The sequence below is a fragment of the Pseudophryne corroboree genome, chromosome 6 (genome assembly GCF_028390025.1).
Source record: "Pseudophryne corroboree isolate aPseCor3 chromosome 6, aPseCor3.hap2, whole genome shotgun sequence".
Classification (NCBI taxonomy): domain Eukaryota; kingdom Metazoa; phylum Chordata; class Amphibia; order Anura; family Myobatrachidae; genus Pseudophryne; species Pseudophryne corroboree.
This window is the reverse complement of record NC_086449.1, coordinates 551,378,144-551,399,813: the sequence shown is the minus strand read 5'-3', so window position 1 is coordinate 551,399,813 and position 21,670 is coordinate 551,378,144. Positions and strand designations below refer to the sequence as shown.

The 21,670-nt window shown below is 45.2% G+C and overlaps 1 protein-coding gene across 12 annotated transcripts in view; it reads right to left on the bottom strand.

Moving 5' to 3' along the window:
- Positions 1-21,670, bottom strand: part of PPFIA2 (PTPRF interacting protein alpha 2) — a 656,694-nt gene that overhangs the window by 37,480 nt on the left and 597,544 nt on the right. For all 12 annotated transcript variants that reach the window (XM_063927696.1, XM_063927698.1, XM_063927701.1 and 9 more), the window contains 6 exons: positions 19,681-19,881; positions 18,943-19,005; positions 12,286-12,315; positions 11,023-11,198; positions 4,456-4,553; positions 1,364-1,539 (listed from right to left, as the gene is read on the bottom strand). In XM_063927696.1, the coding sequence (XP_063783766.1) occupies positions 1,364-1,539; positions 4,456-4,553; positions 11,023-11,198; positions 12,286-12,315; positions 18,943-19,005; positions 19,681-19,881 (744 nt within the window). The remainder of the gene's footprint in view (positions 1-1,363; positions 1,540-4,455; positions 4,554-11,022; positions 11,199-12,285; positions 12,316-18,942; positions 19,006-19,680; positions 19,882-21,670) is intronic.

The window sequence follows — 21,670 nt, the reverse complement described above, 5'->3', positions numbered from 1 at the left end:
TGGTCCTGACGGAGTCCCCAGCATCCACTACGGACTACGAGAAATAGAATTATCGGTAAGTAAATTCTTATTTTCCAATACTTACTTCTCCAAAGTCCTGTGTTGTGGCAGCAGTGCTGCATTAATCACTGGTAAAATGGCACGTGGACATTTTCTTGGCGTTTCGCAAATGCACAGTAGGAAAAATAGCCGGAAAAACACCCACCGCCATTTTCCTGGAGACTTGAACACCACCTAGTGCTCAGCTAGTATACTGTAACTGCAATGCCAGTGCTTCCTAGAGAGGAGGGGGCACGGACGGAGGCTTAGTACTATACATAGAGTGTGCAGACACACAAACACAGTGATTCACTTATTCAGCACAATCTCTGAACAGAATAATGTATGGATAACCAAATTGCATTGATCTAGTTACCAGCATACTTTAATAGTAATGTCAGTGCCAACGTCTATGCGCGCCCGAATGAAGCAACACTTGAACTGTTCCGTCGTGTGCCATCTAGTGGCCGCTGGTGCACAAAACACTTGAATATCCCACATAGAGGTGAGGGGCAGAGTTCGCACTTTCCATAGATTGTAAGCTTGCGAACAGGGCCTTCCTACCTCTATGACTCTTTGTTATTACCCAGTTTTGTCTTATAATTGTGTCCAGTTGTAGAGCGCAACGGAATTTGCTGCGCTATATAAGAAACTGTTAATAATAATAATAATTATTATTATTATATATTATATAGGATGTTATCAACTCTGCACATCCAATTCAAACCATGACAACACAAATGCATTAATATGCATTATTGACCAGCCAGTTAGGTTAGCCGAAATGACAGTAAAATTGTACGGTGTGGGCAGATTAATTCATGTGTGACTCGTTTTTAGGGGTTACATGGAACATGTTATTAAGTAGCCTTGTACATTTATAGAAATCTGATGTTTAAAGATGTGTACATACAGTATTATATCGCAATAGCCACAACGATGCCACAAATGCCCAGCGGTTTTTTTTTTTCCAGTGCAATATTTATTTATTTATTTTTGTGTGTGTGTGTGTAATTTATTATTTTTATAACTAGTTCCAGGAGTAGGAAGAAATCACCCCCATAGAGTGGATGTTATTAGTCAAATCACCCACATTAGAGTGGCAATCACCCCCATAGAGTGGATGTCATTAATATGTCACTAAGGACACAGTAGTGTGTCATTAGTTGTAGACAGAACACATTATTCAGGTTCAACCCACAAAATGGCTGCCTCCAGTGACTGTAGGGAATCTCAGTAGGATGCATTTCGACCCTATGGATGCGTAAATACATTGCTCTGGTAATATTCCTTAAATATAAAAACACATTGCCATCGAACTTACCTGAGTGTTTTGCATTGGGATCTGCAGTAATAATGCCAAACTAGTATAATCAAAGTTGTCATCCAGACCGATAAGAGAACCATGCACACCACTTTCTAAAATATTGTTTGCATAATCTCTAAGACCTATTGCTTGGATCCAGCGGATCACACGGTCGTTGCTCCATACCAAAACATCTACAACAACATAAAACAGTACGTTAAACCGTTATGTAAAACACCTATTTCTATCATCCACTTTCATAAATTATTCAATTCACTATCTTATTTCTAAAGGAAAATAGCAAAGGCTACAAGAATGCCACATTTATCTTAAGTGGTTTCCATTTGTATCGTAAAGTAGTGACAACTGGCTCAATTAGTACAATTCTGCAGCACTTCTGATTATAGCATTCATTACTTAACATATTTTACTGTCACCAACATATATATTTTGTCTCAACATTATGCAAGATACATCAGGAGCAATGCCATTTTGTGTGTGTGGGTGTGTGGGGGGGGGGGGGGGCGGAATGTTAGATGCTTGGCTGTGACATAGTAACGCAGAATGGTCTTGCAGCATCCTTTACAACAAATGCGTGTTTATCTTGTCAGACACACTTTTGGTGGATTTATTGAAACAATTATATTATTTATTATTAGACTTGTGTAATTGTAATGGTTTCCCACTTCGTTGTGGAGGATAAGTGGCTGTATCTGCAGACTAGGTGCCTCCATAAACGTTACAGTGTCTGGTGACCAGTGTGATAACTAGGCAATATTACCCTGCACTACAGGAAATCATGGAGTCCAGGGAAGAAGAAACATCATCCTAAACCAGGCTTCCGATAATTAAGAGCCACCCCTACACTACCATATAGAAAGAGGGGGATTCCTCTGATCAATGAGTCTCTTCATACTTCTTGTCTGTGTTTTTTCTGAAAACCTACACAGAGAATTGCTATTGGTACATATGCTCCCTTTGCAGAGCTCTGCAAGATGCACACATTGTGCTTTTCTTTGGTCTGCATTTTTGGCACATAATGTGTCTAGCTCTACCTGAAGCCCCTAAGGAGTTAAGACCTGTGGCACCCAACATGATAGACAGCGTTCAGAGGAGGTAGGGGCCAAATTATATGCTGAAGGAACAGCTGAAGAGAGAATGAAAACCATGCTAGAGCAGTTATAAAGTAAAGAGAAGAGGGTATCAGCTGTATGAAAGAATCCAGAAGAATTAGAATAGGGGCCTTGCCCCTTACATTTAGCAGCCAATAAATCATTAGATACTTTTATGAGAACTATGTAATACAGTACACATATTGCCCAAATGTATTAAGCCTTAAAAAGTGATGAATGGGAGACGGATAAAGAGTGATAAATAACCAGCCAATCAGCTTCCTAACTGCCATGTTACAGGATGTGTTTGAAAAATGACAGGAGCTGATTGGCTGGTCATTTATCACTCTTAATCCGTCTCCACTCTATCACTTTTTAAGGCTTAATACATTTGGGCCTTAACCCAGACTGTAACAGGTTAAATAGAGAGTTAGTTGAGAGATAATGAATTCTCATGAACAGGGCTCTCTCAGGTCTTTAAGGAATTGCCTTGAAAGTTAGGGAAGTTCAAAGAACGACTTCCCAAGGGGTCATCCCTACATGCTTAAAGAGGAGGGAAATGTTGAGAGGAAGGACTTGTAGGTTTCTGTTAGATGGGAGCTGGAGGTAGCAATTGAATACGGTGTGGTGAAATACGATCCAGTGGGACAAGAAGAAGAGAGCATGCGGGACTGCTCAGCACAGGGCAAGCCTGCCCCTCATGCCGGATCCTGCCGCTCCCCCGGCTAAAATGTGTGTGCTTCGCTAAACAGCAAAACGCTTGCATGTTTAGGGTAGCCCCCTGCCTTCACAGCCTAGTCAGTCACCGGGCAGTCACTGGGCTGCCATGTTTTGGGTCACAGCAGCCTGCCCTGCAAACGGTCAGGACACACCTGCTTTGTCCGGTCCATGCCCCTCCCCCCAAAATGCTGCGTCGACACCACCGCCGGGACTTGGATTGCGATCACAATCTAAGTCCTCCTGCATGCCCGCAGCAGCATGCACAGAAGTGTGGAAATTCCCCAAAACACTTCAGTGTTCTATGCTGAATCGGCCCCTTCATCCTTAATGACTGGTTAAAATCGGGAAGAAGGATCACGGAAGAGTAGGGAAACGGAGTAGTAATGCTGCTGGGGGAGTTTGATAGTGTGTCCTGCTTTATAGTGTAAACCGTGTCCTTACAATAAGTGGTGCAATCATGGGCTAGTGGTGGGGGACTGCATGGCTGAGCTGAGGAATACATTAAGGCAGTGGTTTCCAAACTTTTTTGAATCACGGCGCCCTAGAATATCAGAATTTTTATCACGGCACCCCTAGGCCAAAAATGTCTTATTGGGAAATGTAGAAAGAAATATTACATTAAGTAGATCACGTTTATATGTCATCCTTAGGGTAAGTTGTGTGGTGAGGGACAAGATTTGCTTCTGTTTGGCCACATATTTTATGACTGGCAGCCACCAGCACTGGTTTTGCCATTATATTGACCATGAATAATTTGAATTGGTCCTGGACCACCAACCCAGGGCACCCCTGCAAGTGTCCCAAGGCACCCCAGGGAGACACGGCACACAGTTTGGGAACCTCTGCATTAAGGGTACTAAAGCAGCCTTTACTACTAGAAGACAGCGGGAAGCAGTGTGGAGCAGGGCTGTGTACTGGGACAGGGCAATATGTGCAGAGATGTTTTTAGGGGATTGGTATTGAAGGTCGACCACACTTAGGTCAATAGTATCTAGGTTGACCACTATTGGTCGACAGTAATTAGGTCGACAGGGATTCTAGGTCGACAGGGTCTCTAGGCCGACATGGTCTAGGTTGACAGATCAAAAGATCGACATGAGTTTTTAAACTTTTTTGGTGTCATTCTTGACGTACAGTGACCGGGAACCCCAATTAGTGCACCGCTTCGCTCGCCATGCTTCCTAGACACTGTCAACCTAAGTCTTGTCAACCTAGAAACCGGATACTGTTTTTAGGGTATAACATCTATATTGGCATCTCTGAGACATGGAAGTTTACCTTTTATTTCATGCTGGCTTACTTCTCTTCTCCGCTCCAGCTCTTTTCTGTCATAATTTAACTTTTTTAAACACATAATTCCATATTGCAAACTTGTTCTGTTGATTCAAATAACAGTATATGAGAACATTATAAGGAACGACCCTAAATGCACCTGTTACAGAGAACCTAAATGGCAAATCACAGAGACTTACCTAAGAAGACTAAAAACATAAATACAATTTTTACGATCATGAAGGCAGCAGCTAATAAATATCTTACACATAAAGAACAGACAGAATGTTAAAGAATGATCAAAAGCAGGAAACCATGAGTATTCTCTCATGATCAGTCAGACTTTACTTCCATAGGTGTAGCTATAGTGGGCGCAGGGGGCGCCTTTGCTATTGGGCAAAAACACGTAGGACCCAGATTATATAGTTGCATATTAATTTCCTGAATTTGTCGGCTAAGAAATTGGGTCTGACCGTTGCCCAGCCTGAATGGGGTGACACTCCATTCTCAGTGAGAGGTGTGTGCAGTGGATGTTATAATGGTAAGGGGGCACTGCAATGCGGCATAATCTGACCTCCTCATTGTAATGGGGTATAATATGAACTGTATAAACTGGAGAGCACTATAATGTTTCATAATACAGTAAGAACAGGGGCCCTGTAATGTGGCACAATATCAAATGGTGGGACTATAGAGTCATAGGGGTATATGCAATTCGCGGCAAATTATCGCCGTTTTTTAATTCGACACAATTCGACAGGTGAATTCCGGCAGGTGGCTGCCGGAATTCACCATATTCAATGAAAAACGGATTCGACAGTCCCGCGGGCGAAAAAACGGCCGATTTGCCGGATTTTGCCGCGATTTAAAAAAACGGGAAAAAACGGGAAAAACCCGTAAAAAAAATGGCGTGGGGTCCCCCCTTCAAAGCATAACCAGCCTCGGGCTCTTTGAGCTGGTCCTGGTTCTAAAAATGCGGGGAAAAATTGGGCAGGGATCCCCCGTATTTTTAAAACCAGCACCGGGCTCTGCGCCTTGTGCTGGTGCAAAAAATACGGGGGACAAAAAGAGTAGGGGTCCCCCGTATTTTTTACACCAGCATCAGGCTCCACTAGCTGGACAGATAATGCCACAGCCGGGGGTCACTTTTATACAGTGCCCTGCGGCCGTGGTATTAAATATCCAACTAATCACCCCTGGCCGGGGTACCCTGGGGGAGTGGGGACCCCTTCAATCAAGGGGTCCCCCCCCCAGCCACCCAAGGGCCAGGCGTGAAGCCCGAGGCTGTCCCCCCCCCCATCCAATGGCTGCGGATGGGAGGCTGATAGCCTTGAGAAAAATGACAATAATATTGTTTTTTCCAGCAGTACTACAAGTCCCAGCAAGCCTCCCCGCAAGCTGGTACTTGGAGAACCACAAGTACCAGCATGCAGGAGAAAAACGGGCCCGCTGGTACCTGTAGTTCTACTGAAAAAAAAATACCCAAATAAAAACAGTACACAGACACAGTGACAGTAAAACTTTATTACACACTGCCGACACACACATACTTACCTATGTTGACACGCCGACTGCCACGGTCTCCGACGATCCGAGGGTACCTGTGAAAAAAATTATACTCACCTTCCAGCGTCCAGAGGTACATCCACGTCCAGAGATACATCCACGTACTTGTAAAAAAAAAAAAACGAACACTCGTACCACCGGACTGAAAGGGGTCCCATGCTTTCACATCAGACCCCTTTCCCCGAATGCCGGGACACCACGTGACTCCTGTCACTGAAGTCCCTTCAGCCAATCAGGAAGCGCTACTTCCGTGGCGCTCACCTGATTGGCTGTGCGCTGTCTGAGCTGTCAGACAGCGCATCGCAAAGCCTCTCCATTACTTTCAATGGTGAGAACTTTGCCGTCTGCGGGGGTTACCCGCGGTCAGCCGCTGACCGGCGGGTGACCTCACCGCTAGCCGCTAAGTTCCCACCATTGAAAGTAATGGACGGAGCTGTGCGATGCGCTGTCTGAGTTCAGACAGCGCACAGCCAATCAGGTGAGCGCAACGAAGCTGCGCTTCCTGATTGGCTTTAGAGACCTTTCTGTGACAGCTGTCACTCTGAGAGGTCTCTCTGCATTCGGGGTAAGGGGTCCCATGTGTAAGCATGGGACCCCTTTCAATCCGTTTGGTCGGGTGTCCGGTTTGTTTTTTTTAACAAGTACGTGGATTTATCTCTGGACCCTGGCTGAGGTGAGTATATTGATCTTTTCTTTTCAGGTATCCGTGGATTCTACTTGGAGAAGAGGACCGATGTCGGCGTGTGAACAGAGGTAAGTATGTGTGTGTCGACGTATGAAATAAAGTTTTACTGTCACGGTGTGTGTGTCCTGTTTTTATTTGGGTATTTTTTTTCCAGTAGAACTACAGGTACCAGCGGGCCTGTTTTCCCCCCGCATGCTGGTACTTGTGGTTCTCCAAGTACCAGCTTGCGGGGGAGGCTTGCTGGGACTTGTAGTTCTTCTGGAAAAAACAATATTCTTGACATTTTACCAAGGCTATCAGCCTCCCATCCGCAGCCCTTGGATGGGGGGGACAGCCTCGGGCTTCACCCCTGGCCCTTGGGTGGCTGGGGGGGGGGACCCCTTGATTGAAGGGGTCCCCACTCCCCCAGGGTACCCCGGCCAGGGGTGACTAGTTGGATATTTAATGCCACGGCCGCAGGGCACTGTATACAAGTGACCCCCGGCTGTGGCATTATCTGTCCAGCTAGTGGAGCCCGATGCTGGTGTAAAAAATACGGGGGACCCCTACTCGTTTTGTCCCCCGTATTTTTTGCACCAGCACCAGGCGCAGAGCCCGGTGCTGGTTTTAAAAATATGGGGGATCCCCTGTCAATTTTTCCCCCGCATTTTTAGAACCAGGACCAGCTCGAAGAGCCCGAGGCTGGTTATGCTTTGGAGGGGGGACCCCACGCCATTTTTTTCAGGGATTTCACCATTCCATCTATAAAAATAAAAATAAAATATTATTTTTAAAAATATATAAATAATACTTGTGCCTCCCAAAAAGACAAACCAAGTACCTAATCCCTTCTAATATAAATAGATCTGATATTACCACGAAAAAAACCCACAAAAAAAACATGTTTTAATTTTTTTTTATTGGTTTCACCCTCCAAAGTGTGGCGGATTGAAAATGACGAATTTGCTGTCTAAAAGCACTGCTGTCGAATTTCCAAACTTGAATTGAATATGCTTTTGTCGAAATGCAGCACTTGTATCATTGCAGAAAAGTCGAATTTGCAAAAAGTCGAATTTCAAAAGTCGAATTTTGAAAGTCCGTTTTTTTGACGGAAAGCACTGAATTGCATTGACAAATTATTTTTTTTTGGCGAAAAATACCCGAAATTCGACAATTTCGGGAATTCGACCGCAATTGCATATACCCCATATAGTATGAACAGGAGCCACTTTAATGTGGCATAATATCAACTGGGGATACTGTATGTCATAATGGGAATTGGGGGTAAAGTGTTGCATAATGTGAACTAGAGCACTACTATGGTTCATAATATAAACCAAGGCACTGCTATTGGGCATAAAATGAACAACCGCTGCAAAGAGAGAGGTCTTTCTAGAAGCAGTGGGACAGGTGCCCCTTCTAAATGTTGCTATGGGGCCCATAAAGTTTTGGCTACACCCCTGCTCTGGCCACTTGGAGTATAATCATTTGCAATGAGCCATTACTGCTACCTAGTCAGAAATTTACCTCTTACAACAACTAATGGGGCTGACCAGATTTGTCAGACTGTTAAATTGGATCAGAATGGATTTTGATTATTGAAAGTAATTACACTGTGCATTGAATGGGGAACTTAGTTGAAAAGGAACCAACTGACCATACTATTTACCTGATTATCTGATTATGTGATATGGCCTAAACATCAGGATAACTTTCCACTTTGCTCTAACAGAAGACAGATCCAAGTGGCAGGGCTGTATCATAAGCAGGGCGGATTGGGTGGTCACCCACGGACCACCACACATTGGGGGCCCCCAGACTGTAGCAACCATTGCCCCGGCCTGGCCCACTCTGCACCCTACCTGGCAGGCTGAAGGCTTATCTTCTGAGACGGAGACAACTATGTCTTCATATCTACAGTGAGTGGGTGTAACAGACTGTTGGAGCCTTGCCCCCTCGTGAACATAATGCCACAATTCTCAGATGTATGGGGAAGGGGGTTGGGCCTAATGCTGTGAAGTACATGCCCCCATCAGAGACCTGATGCTGTGGCCTGTAACAGTTAGTGAGTCTCCTGCTCGCTCCCCCTCTCTCTTTTTCCCTCCCTGTCACCCTCTCTCTCCATCTCTTTGTCTCTGCCTCTCTCTCTTCCTGACACTTCTTGCTCCCCTTTCTGTCTCCCTCCCTCCATGACACCTTAAGCTCTCTCTCCTGCTCACTCCTACAAATTTTTTTGACACCTTCTCTCTTTTGCTCATCTCTCTCTCTGCCTCTTTGTTTCTCCCTGACACCCTCTCTCTCTCCTGCTTGCTCCACACCCCACTCTCTGCCTCTCCCCTTTCTCTATCTAACATGCTCCCTTGCACCCCTCTCTTTCTCTCCCCCTGACACCCTCTCTCTCCCGCTTGCTCCCCCCTCTCCATGATACTGTCACTCTTCCTCTCTTGCTCCACTCTCTCCCTGACACCCTCTTTCCCACACTCTCTCCCTGACCCCCCCTTACTCTCCCTCTTTTTCTTGCTCCTCTCACTCTCCCTGATACCCTTTCTCTCTGACACCCTCTTTCTCTCACTCCTCTCTTATTCTCCCTGATACCCTCTCTTATTCTCAATTCCCTCCCACTTCCTCTCTCTCTCCCTGACACCCTCTTTGTCTCTCTCTCCTGTTCCCTTAAGGGGCATAGTGGTGACAGCTGAGGGGGGGGAAGGGGGGGGAAGAGTGAATTTTATTGGTGAAGGCCCACACCTTCGATGCCCCTGGGCCACCACTAGCCTTAATCCGGCCCTGTCAAGTGACCAGATTACAATTCTGGCCTCTTAGTGTGTAGTGTGTTTGGCAGATGCCTGAACACGGAACCCTTTGATGGTCAGCTACTGTAAAATTTGGATTGTTTGTGCTGGTCTGCCAATAGTTTTGGAACTGCATACACCTATTTAGGGACAATTTAACTTGATCAGGTTTGTGTCCACTTTTACCTACTGTATATGGGGAGCAGTTGTTCATTTTTAACTAGATAAACCAGTTATCATCACAAGTAATTCTAGATGTCCCTATTTAGTGCCCTGTGAGTGACTAAACAAATGTCATCCTACAGTGTATTGCTTCTTCTATATTATCCAATAGATTGCTAATGATGCGCAAATAACACTTTATTTAAAATAAACATTAAAACATTACATATTGCTGAAGAAACTGTGTTTTATCTGCACATTCAGAATATAATGTGTCTAAAAATAAAGTTTCCACAGTCCTCTAATCAGCAAACACCAAGATAATATTGCACAGCAGGGACACACAGAAGATTAACACCTGTGCATGTAGTCATGACTCTGTTCTTAATCCAGTCATAATAACAGCACTGCTATACTGCTAGAAACGTGTCTTAGCGGTTACCTTGATTTTTGTAAAAATACCAACTGGAAATAAAGAGTTCATATATAAACGCAAATAGTGGTATGTGCAGTGTAAAGAATCACTTACGTATAGTTGTCAGTTGAAGAGTTCATTAATGATATTCCCCATCGATGGCAAGAAATCATCAACCGAAATCAACTGAAGGTTTGAATCATTGATGGGCATCGCTAGTGGGGACACATAACGTCTGCAGAGCCAATTGGAGAAGGAGGGTGGGGCTAAGGTGACGTGCCTTGTGATATGCAGAATAGAGCATTTGGCAAGACTCCAGTGTCACCATCAGACCTCTGCTATTGATAGCAAAATCATCAACCATTGGTAGCAGACTATCGGTGGTTTCTAATCCTCAATGGTTGATGGCCATCCATAATCTTTATCAAGCTCACTGCAGAAAACACCAACGTACTGTGTCAAGTGCTTTTGGATAGCCAAACTAATCATGTAGACTGATGTGTTATAAGTGTACAAAGCATGATAAGCTTTATATTATTTTGGAGGTACTGTACCCTGTATTTTGGAAATAAAGCCTGACTGACAGAATGGAATACGCACTTGTAGGGGACAACATTGACAACAGCATTCTTTTAAAATTGAGATCTATGTGGTTTTAACTGTTAAACCCGGATATTGTATGAATTATGGCCATGAGTGCTACAGTCGGATGATCACAGGGGGAACTACACAGCAAAACACTGAACTTTCATGAATCTTATTGACCAGTCTGATGTTACTTAAATAAATATATTTACTCTGATAACATTGTCCATCAACTATCAGCATTTTTTTTTGTTCTTGGGGGGGGGGGGGGAGGGGGGGGGGGGGGCGAGTCATAAATGCTCAAAGAGCTTTCTCAACTCAATTTATGATAACTGATAATTGAGGTGGCTCTTTGAGCATTTGTGATTTCCCACACAATTTTGAGGACATACCTATGAAAGCTATCCACCATTTTTAAGTGCACTCGCAGGTCTTTCTTGGTCAGATGGTCCAACATTCTAGCATCTACCAGGCATTCCATGAAGTAACTTCGATACTGAGGCAAACCCAAGCTAGGCAGCCATTCATTACCAATCCACTCATGATTCATATCACCATATGCCAGGGTCTAGAAAGTGAGATTTTGACAAATTAAATATTATGAAAAGATCATGAATGCACCTACTTAAACATATGATACATATATTCAGCTTTGTTCTGGTAACAAATTATTTTGTGACCAATAAAGCAAATATTAAAGTTCTTTGATCCTGCATAAAACTATGAGATTTCTAACTATAAGAAGATACTTGTACTTTGTAAAAAAATAATCAGCATTGCAATTGAGCAGATCTATGTAGTGTGCAGCCACACATCCAATCCCTTGCAGCCACACACTACATAGATCTGCTCAGCTGCAATGCTGATCATTTTTACACAAAGTACAAGGTAAGCTTCAAATAGAATTCTCTAGCTTTCTATATAAGGGCAGATAGCTCAATGAATAGAATGTCTGACTGGAATGCCACAGGCAACAAAAGAGCTATCAAGATAAGTTTATGAATGTTGTATAGGTAATATCGATGAAAGGAGTGGGGGTAGGAGACAAGGCCGGTCAGGAGATGCTGGGCTTCTACAAGGGGGGAAGCTGCAAGTGAAAGTAATTAAAACAGATAAATGTACAATAATCTGGCATATCTTTAGATATCTATTGTCAGTGCTATATTTCTGGAGATCTCAGCAGAATAATCGCATGGGTGGCAGTAGGACAGGAGGAGGTAAATAACCATAAAACTATAATGGGCAGAGGGGTCTACTACGGTATTCCGGTGCTCAGGATCCTGGCACCCAGCATACCGGCGCTGGGATCCCGGCCGCCAGTATACCGGCAGCAGGGGAAGCGCAAAAGAGCCGCTTGCGGGCTCGCTGCGTTCGCCACGCTATTTATTCTCCCTCCAGGGGCGTCGTGGATACCCCAAGAGGGAAAATAGTTGTCGGAATGCCGGCTGTCGGGATTCCGGTGCCGGTATGCTGAGCGCCGGGATCCCGACAGCCGGCATATCAAGTGCCAACCTGAGCAGAGGATGTACAGTGGGGGCCCATTCATTTAAGTGCACATAAATACAGAGCAAAGTGTGTTCCTAGAAATCATTTCTAATGTTAACAAGTACGCCCCTATGAGGATGTTTCTCAGTATTAGGGAAGGGAATTCTTACCTGTGCCCAGCTGCCTTCTTCTGAATCTTTCTGTGGTGTCAGCAGGAAAGCATCAATGTACATACATGTAAAACATAATGGAGTCAGTGATCTCATTTATAAGCATAGTATATAATGAACAGCACAAAACAGAAGATGCCAATAATAAGATTTTAAACCTACCGGTAAATCTATTTCTCCTAGTCCGTAGAGGATGCTGGGGACTCCGTAAGGACCATGGGGTATAGATGGGCTCCGCAGGAGATAGGGCACCTAAAAAGAACTTTTACTATGGGTGTGCACTGACTCCTCCCTCTATGCCCCTCCTCCAGACCTCAGTTAGAGAACTGTGCCCAGAGGAGATGGACAATACAAGGCAGGATTTAGAAATCCAAGGGCAAGATTCATACCAGCCCACACCAATCATACCATGTAACCTGGATCATAAATAACCAGTAACGGTCCAAGACCGATTTCAACTGTAACAGAACCCTTATGTAAGCAACAACTATATACAAGTCTTGCAGAGTTTCCGCACTGGAACGGGCGCCCAGCATCCTCTACGGACTAGGAGAAATAGATTTACCGGTAGGTTTAAAATCTTATTTTCTCTTACGTCCTAGAGGATGCTGGGGACTCCGTAAGGACCATGGGGTTTATACCAAAGCATCCAATCGGGCGGGAGAGTGCGTATGACTCTGCAGCACCGACTGAGCAAACGCTAGGTCCTCATCAGCCAGGATATCAAACTTGTAGAATTTAGCAAAAGTGTTTGACCCCGACCAAGTCGCCGCTTGGCAACGCTGTAATGCCAAGACGCCTCTAGCAGCCGCCCAAGAAGAACCCACCTTCCTAGTGGAATGGGCCTTAACCGAATTTGGTACCGGCAATCCAGCCGTAGAATGAGCCTGCTGAATCGTATTACAGATCCAGCGAGCAATAGTCTGCTTCGAAGCAGGTGCGCCAATCTTATTAGCAGCATACAGGACAAACAGAGCCTCTGTTTTCCTAATTCTAGCCGTCCTGGCTACATAAATCTTTAAGGCCCTGACTACGTCCAGGGATCTGGAATCCTCCAGGTCACTTGTAGCCACAGGCACCACAATAGGTTGATTCATATGGAATGAAGAAACCACTTTAGGCAAAAATTGCGGACGTGTCCTCAATTCAGCTCGATCCACATGAAAAATCAAGTATGGGCTCTTGTGTGACAAAGCCGCCAATTCTGACACTCGCCTTGCTGATGCTAAGGCCAACAACATGACCACCTTCCAGGTAAGAAATTTCAACTCAACCTTGTTAAGCGGTTCAAACCAGTGTGATTTTAGGAACTGCAACACCACGTTCAGGTGCCACTGGAGGCACAAAAGGGGGCTGGATGTGCAGCACTCCCTTTACAAACGTTTGGACTTCTGGAAGAGAAGCCAATTCCTTCTGAAAGAAAATCGAGAGGGCCGAAATCTGTACCTTAACCGAGCCAAATTTCAGGCCCATATCCACTCCTGTCTGTAGGAAGTGGAGAAAACGACCCAGATGAAAATCTTCCGTAGTCTCACACCAAGACACATACTTTCGCCAGATATGGTGATAGTGCTTTACCGTCACCTCCTTCCTAGCCTTTATTAAAGTAGGGATGACCTCTTTCGGAATCCTCTTTTTCGCTAGGATTCGGCGTTCAACCGCCATGCCATCAAACGTAACCGCGGTAAGTCTTGAAATACACAGGGCCCCTGTTGCAACAGGTCTTCCCTCAGAGGAAGAGGCCAGGGATCTCCTGTGAGCATCTCTTGTAGATCCGAGTACCAGGCCCTTCGAGGCCAGTCTGGGACAACGAGTATCGACTGTACTCTTCTTCGTCTTATGATCCTCAACACTTTTGTGATGAGAGGAAGAGGAAACACGTAGACCGATTTGAACACCCACGGTGCTACCAGAGCGTCTACTGCTACTGCCTGAGGGTCCCAAGACCTGGCACAATACCTCCGAAGCTTTTTGTTGAGGCGTGACGCCATCATGTCTATTTGAGGAGTTCCCCAAAGACGCGTTACATCTGCAAAGACTTCTTGATGAAGTCCCCACTCTCCTGGATGGAGATCGTGTCTGCTGTGGAAGTCTGCTTCCCAGTTGTCCACTCCCGGAATGAAGATAGCCGACAGAGCGCTTACGTGATTTTCCGCCCAGCGAAGAATCCTGGTGGCTTCCGCCATCGCGACTCTGCTTCTTGTCCCGCCTTGGCGTTTCACATGAGCCACTGCTGTGACATTGTCTGATTGAATCAGAACCGGTAGGTTTCGAAGAAGACTCTCCGCTTGTCGAAGGCCGTTGTAAATGGCCCTGAGTTCCAACACACTGATGTGTAGACAGGACTCCTGGTCTGACCACAGTCCCTGAAAATTTCTTCCTTGTGTGACTGCTTCCCATCCTCGGAGGCTCGCGTCCGTGGTAACCAGGATCCAATCCTGAATCCGAACCTGCGACCCTCCAGCAGGTGAGTACTTTGCAACCACCACAGGAGAGACACCCTGGCCCCTGGGGACAGAGTTATTTTCCGATGTAAGTGCAGATGGGACCCGGACCACTTGTCCAGAAGGTCCCATTGAAAAGTCCTTGCATGGAACCTTCCGAAGGGAATGGCCTCGTAGGCCGCCACCATTTTTCCCAGAACTCGAGTGCATTGGTGAACTGACACCCTTTTCGTTTTTAGCAGGTCTCTGACCATGTTCTGGATGTCCTGGGCTTTCTCCAGTGGGAGAAAGACCTTCATTTGTTCCGTATCTAGTATCATACCTAGGAACGTTAGTCGAGTTGTCGGAGTCAACTGTGACTTCGGTAGATTTAGAATCCAACCGTGTTGCTGGAGCACTCTCAGAGAGAGCGCCACACTGCTCAGCAATTTCTCTCTGGATCTCGCTTTTATTAGGAGATCGTCCAAGTATGGGATAATTGTGACTCCATGCTTGCGCAGGACCACCATCATTTCCGCCATTATCTTGGTGAAAATCCTCGGGGCCGTGGAAAGCCCAAACGGCAACGTCTGAAATTGGTAATGACAATCCTGTACAGCGAATCTCAGGTATTCCTGATGGGGGGAATATATGGGGACATGAAGGTACGCATCCTTTATGTTCAGAGACACCATAAACTCCCCCTCCTCCATATTGGCTATTATCGCTCTGAGTGATTCCATTTTGAATTTGAATCTTTTTATGTACAGGTTTAGGGATTTCAGATTCAAAATAGGTCTGACCGAACCGTCCGGTTTCGGGACCACAAATAGGGTTGAGTAGTAACCTCTTCCCTGCTGGTTCAGGGGAACCCTGATTATAACTTGCTGTAGACACAGCGTTTGAATTGCAGCTAAGACTACATCCCGTTCCGATGTGGAAGCTGGTAGGGCCGATTTGAAAAATCGGCGGGGGGGCACCTCCTCGAATTCCAGTTTGTAACCCTGGGAAACTATTTCCTACACCCAAGGATTCAGGCCTGAGATGACCCAGGCCTGGCTGAAAAGTCGAAGACGTGCCCCCACCGGTGCGGACTCCCTCAGGGGAGCCCCAGCGTCATGCTGTGGGCTTTGGAGTAGCCGGGGAGGACTTTTGTTCCTGGGCACCTGCCGAAGCAGGTGCTCTTTTGCCTCTGCCCTTACCTCTGGCGAGGAAGGAGGATCCCCGACCTCTTTTGGACTTGTGCGACCGAAAGGACTGCATCTGATAGGGTGGTACTTTCTTTTGCTGTTGGGGAATAAATGGTAAAAAGTTTGATTTACCTGCTGTAGCTGTGGAAACCAGGTCCGTCAGCCCGTCCTCAAACAATACATCTCCCTTATAGGGTAGAACTTCCATATGTTTTTTGGAATCTGCATCACCCGTCCATTGGCGAGTCCATAAGGATCTTCTCGTAGAGATAGGCATGGCATTGGCCCTAGAAGCCAGCAAACCAATGTCCCTTTGAGCATCCCTCATAAATAAGACTGCGTCTTTAATATGGGCTAGAGTTAAGAATATAGTATCCTTATCCATCTTATCAAAATCAGCTGTCAGCTCATCTGTCCAAGCTGAAATCGTGCTACACACACATGCCGACGCAATTGTCGGTCTAAGGACTGCTCCAGTATGAGAAGAAATACACTTTAAGGTAGTCTCTTGCCTGCGATCTGTAGGGTCCCTAAGGGCAGCTGTGTCAGGAGACGGTTGCGCCACTTTCTTGGACAAGCGCGTCAGGGCCTTGTCCACAGTGGGAGGTGATTCCCAACGCTCCCTGTCCTGTTTAGGGAAGGGGTATGCCATATAAATTCTTTTGGGTATCTGCGGTCTCTTTTCCGGAGTCTCCCAAGCTTTTTCAAAGAAATCATTTAGTTCATGAGATGTGAGAAAATTTATAATCTGTTTCTTTCCCTTAAACATGTGCACCCTTGTGTCGGGGACCGAGGGTTCATCCGCAATATGCAACACATCCCTTATTGCCACAATCATACACTGAATGCTTTTTGTCACCCTAGGGTGCAATTTCACTTCGTCATAGTCGACACTGGAATCAGAGTCTGTGTCGGTAGTAGTGTCTTGTGTTAAGGGACGCTTATGAGACCCCGACAGGCCCTGTGAGTCGGTCCAATCCGAGGATTGACCCCCTGATGTCCCCCCTAATTCAGCCTTATCAAGCCTCTTATGTAAGGATGCCACACTTGCATTCAACATATGCCACATGTCGATCCATTCCTGAGTCGGCACAACCGACGGGGACACACCACTCATTTGCTCCACCTCCTCCTTGGAAAGCCTTCCGCTTCAGACATGTCGACACCACGTACCGACACCCCACACACACAGGGATTAACCTATAAGGGGACAAAACCCCAACCAGGCCCTTAGGAGAGACAGAGAGAGAGTATGCCAGCACACACCCAGCGCTTAATAACACTGGAAAAATATGACCAGATAGCGCTTTTATATATAAAATTACCAGATTCCCACTCACTGCGCTCAAAATGCCCCCCTCCTCTTTTTTCCAGCCTGAATGTTCAGCAGGGGAGAGACCAGGGAGCCAGCGTTTTTCCTCATGCAGCTTCTGTGGAGAAAATGGCCCTGGTTAATGCTGGGGATCAAGCTCCGCCCACCCGACGGCGGGCTTCGGTCCCGGTGATTTTTTTATAGAAAATGGCGGGGGATCGTAGAATTACTGCCCAGCAGCCTAATCTACCTTGTCAGTGCCCAAATGTGAGGTTTATTGCTGTCCAGGGTGCCCCCCCCTGCACCCTGCACCCTTCAGTGCTGCTCTGTGTGTGTGAATGGGAGCAATGGCGCGCAGCTTACCGCTGCGTGCCTTACCTCATGAAGATCTGATGTCTTCTGCTGCCTGAAGTCTTCTGCCTTCTCATACTCACCCGGCTTCTATCTTCTGCATCTGTGAGGAGGACGGCGGCGCGGCTCCGGGACGAACCCCAGGTGAGACCTGTGTTCCGACTCCCTCTGGAGCTAATGGTGTCCAGTAGCCTTAGAAACAGAGCCCAACCGTTAAGCCAGCCCTGCTTCTCTCCCCTCAGTCCCACGATGCAGTGAGCCTGTTGCCAACAGGACTCCCTGAAAATAAAAAACCTAACACAATTCTTTTTCAACAGAAAACTCTGGAGAGCTCTCTGCAGTGCACCCATTCTCCTCTGGGCACAAGATCTAACTGAGGTCTGGAGGAGGGGCATAGAGGGAGGAGCCAGTGCACACCCATAGTAAAAGTTCTTTTTAGGTGCCCTATCTCCTGCGGAGCCCGTCTATACCCCATGGTCCTTACGGAGTTCCCAGCATCCTCTAGGACGTAAGAGAAAATGCATTATTTTATTTGTATAGCTGTCAAGCATTGGCCAATTTTGCAAAATAGAAAGAATATTCAGATAACCAATTATTCAAAGTTATCCCAAAGGATATCGGCTTCTAAATAAAGCATTTGTTATCCCAAAATGACTTTTCAGACAGTCCAAGATAGTTATCTATAAAAATATTTACTATGCTTTAAGTGCAGTTTTCTTTCGCATGGCTCAGGGTATGATGTGGGATACTTTGCTGTAGGACATTATTTGACATTGTCTTTCAGACTAATGAATTGAAATTGTTTTAAGTCAAGATGCAAATATTTGACATTGTTATGTTATGGATTCACTTCCCACTGAAAAATCAAACATTTGTATTGTTTCAGAATGGTTACACAATATTTTTGCTGCAAGAGTGTATTCATTGTAAGCTTGGACTTCAATAGTTAAGAAATAAAAAAATTGACTGATTTACTGTGATAAGATTATATTAATACTTTAGATATTTATTTTTAAAACAGCTCAAATAACTTTGCATGTGTGAAATTACAATTGCATAAAATTGCATTGGACATTGGACAGGCGTATACTTAAAAAATATGAATGAAAGAATAACTAAAGCTTGACGGCTCATTTTTTACATTGTGCTTAATATACTGAATGGGATTTCCATATAGATCACAGGCCAAATGACAGCACAGCAGGGACATTGTAGCATTTTAAGCTGTGGCTATAATTTGAGTTTGCCAGGTGTCGTATTTTAGTGGCATATGGAAATGTACAGGTGTGTAATAAAACAGGTAGACTTCAGTAAAATTCAGAGATTAGACATATTATAATAGATAAAGAAATGTTTAGAAAGATGATAAGTAATGACTAACCGTTTTGGTAGGAGCTGTAAGATTTTCCATTTCCTCATGGGTAACCCATACATTACCGGACGGCTAATGCGAGCACCCATGGGAGAGCAGGGTAGATCCACGTTAGGTAAGCAGCATTAAAGAAGAAAGTCAGCACCACTGTAAGTTAATAGTGTTATAACATCATAATCAGCAAATATACTCCACCGGCTGTGTCATAGGTGCCCCAGAGTCCCCACAACCGCTAAGATCAGAAATCTAATAAAGGAAATTTCCAATGCAGTTTTTAAATCTGAAAAAATATGGCTCTGTAAATTATTGCTCAGCACCACAGATATTCTCAAGCATGTATACCAGGCCTGGCCAACCTGTGGCTCTCCAGCTGTTGTGAAACTACACATCCCAGCATGCCCTGCCACAGTTTTAGCATCCCCTAATGGCAAATCTGTGGCAGGGCATTTTGCTACTTTTAGTTTCACAACATCTGGAGAGCCACATGTTTGCCTGGCAAGGTGTATACTATGAAAAAGATATTTCATTTGTGTTTCAAGTTTGTACAGTGGTGGTTTGTACTTAACCTCTGCTGACAATCTACGCTCACTGTATAGGAGAATAAAATTCTGTTAATAAAGAATTGTACACGGGCTGGCAGTAGGATTGGGTGTGAAAATCTCAGCAAATATGTATATATTCGTACTGTGCAACATGAGGTCACTATACCGCTTATCTTGTCATTGATGGAAGAGGAAGCCGACTTACGGTTCTGGACGTTGGAGGGGCTGATGGACTTGTAAGGGAGACCATCTCCTGAATAGCAAGGCGTAATTTCAATCGATGTAAGGGGTTACTGATCCCGATTTCTCTCTGTATTTCTGTGTCCGACAATGCAGACATAATGGCACCACTTTTAACATTGGCACGACAAGCTGCAACATACCAGGCTGGCATTCCCAGCCATAGCTAGGAGAAAAGAGACAAAACAATACATGAGACACAGGATTCAAAATAAGTTTCTTATTTTTGCAATTATTGTCTATGCAGTCGGATCCTGACATAATACAGACCGTGGAATCCCAACTGTAAGTACTGGGGTTAGGCACTATGGGAATGGTCAGGATTAGGCTGAGGGGGTGGGGGTGGGGAGGTTAGGGATAGGCTGCGTTGCAGGAGGGGACAGTTAGGGTTAGGCTGCAGGAGGGGCAGGTTAGGTTTAAAATACTAGGATCAGTTGGGATTTGATCGTTGGGATGTCACACTCGGCATCCTGACCATTGGGATTGTGATTGCCGGGATTTCATAACCAACCCATTTGTTCACACAGCTTGGTTAATTGTGAAACAATTCACCCATGCACAACCAGAGGCGGACTGGTCATTGGGCTCACCAGGAAGATTCCCGGAAGACTGATGTGTCTGCGGGGCCTGTTTTGTGTGTTATCATGTGGCCTAACACCCTATATGACGGACAGTCCACCACACTCAGTACACTGCATTGTCCCCATTCATTTTGTTATTCCATCTACGCAGTACAGCAACTCTGCCTTGGCTACACAGTATGTTATACCTCTTGTGCTGCCCATGTCAGGCTGCAGAGATCCTAAAAATTGCTGGGAAAATGGCCACGGCGGCCATTTTCAGGTGATCCTCAAATGCAATAGAGATGTCCCTGGGAATGCGGCACAGGTCCTTGTTCCCAAAGACCTGCGCATGTGGCCAAATCAGAGCCTGCATACAGGCCCCCTCAAGCGCCTCTGAGATGATCCGCCTGGGTTTTATTAATCTCTGTAACAATTTCAGATGCATATTGGGCTGTGACATTGATGGAACAACATATGAATACTCCGCATTGAAAAAGCTTCTGATTCTCTAAACTGTATAATCTGTTTTTATTCAATAAGCAATAGCAAAGTAGCATCACATACAGTCAGTGCAAACAACTCACCCCACAACACAAATTGTTACAAACAATAATAATCCGTGACAGGTGAGAAAACAAGCACACAAGACTAGACACAAGACCAGTATACCTAATTGCTAGACCTTTATCTCAGAAGAATAAAACAGAGTAGAACCAAGAGAAGAGAAAATGACAGAGGGTGGGGAAGGTAGGGAGAAAAACCGGGACAAAGGTGACAATTGAAGTGAATAATATACATTTCCAAGCGACTCCAGTTACGTATTAGGTGGAGTTGCGGACATGTAGGCTTTATGAGCATCAGAGGACTTGTATTCTAACCAGAGAAACCATGTGTCGGTGAATTCAGAAAGTTTATTTGCATTGGATAGTAAAATGTCTTTCATAGACATAAAGTAATGTAGCTTTAAAAAACAATCTTTACGCACGGGTGGAGTGGAAGACTTCCACAAGAATAACCGAGTGGGCAGCATTGTTAAGGTGGCAAAGTAATGACTTTTTAAATGTAGACACAGGTGTCGGGGAATAGTCCAGTAGCCAGAATGCAGGGTCCGCAGGCACTGCTGTGTCCAATATTTGCTGGGACGTTGTAATTATCTACTTCCAGAAACTGATAGACGGGGGCACTCCCACCAGACATGGAGCAGTGTACCCACAGCAACAAGGCATCACCAACACGCATTAGGTGTGATGGGAACATAGCATGGAATATGGAGGGTGTCTATACCAGCGCATTAGGATCTTGTATTGTGTTTCCTTCATTGTCACAGAAATGGGGCCAGATGTAATGCAGTGTGAGGTGGCCGGAGCTCCAAGATTCAGGCTGAACTCTTAA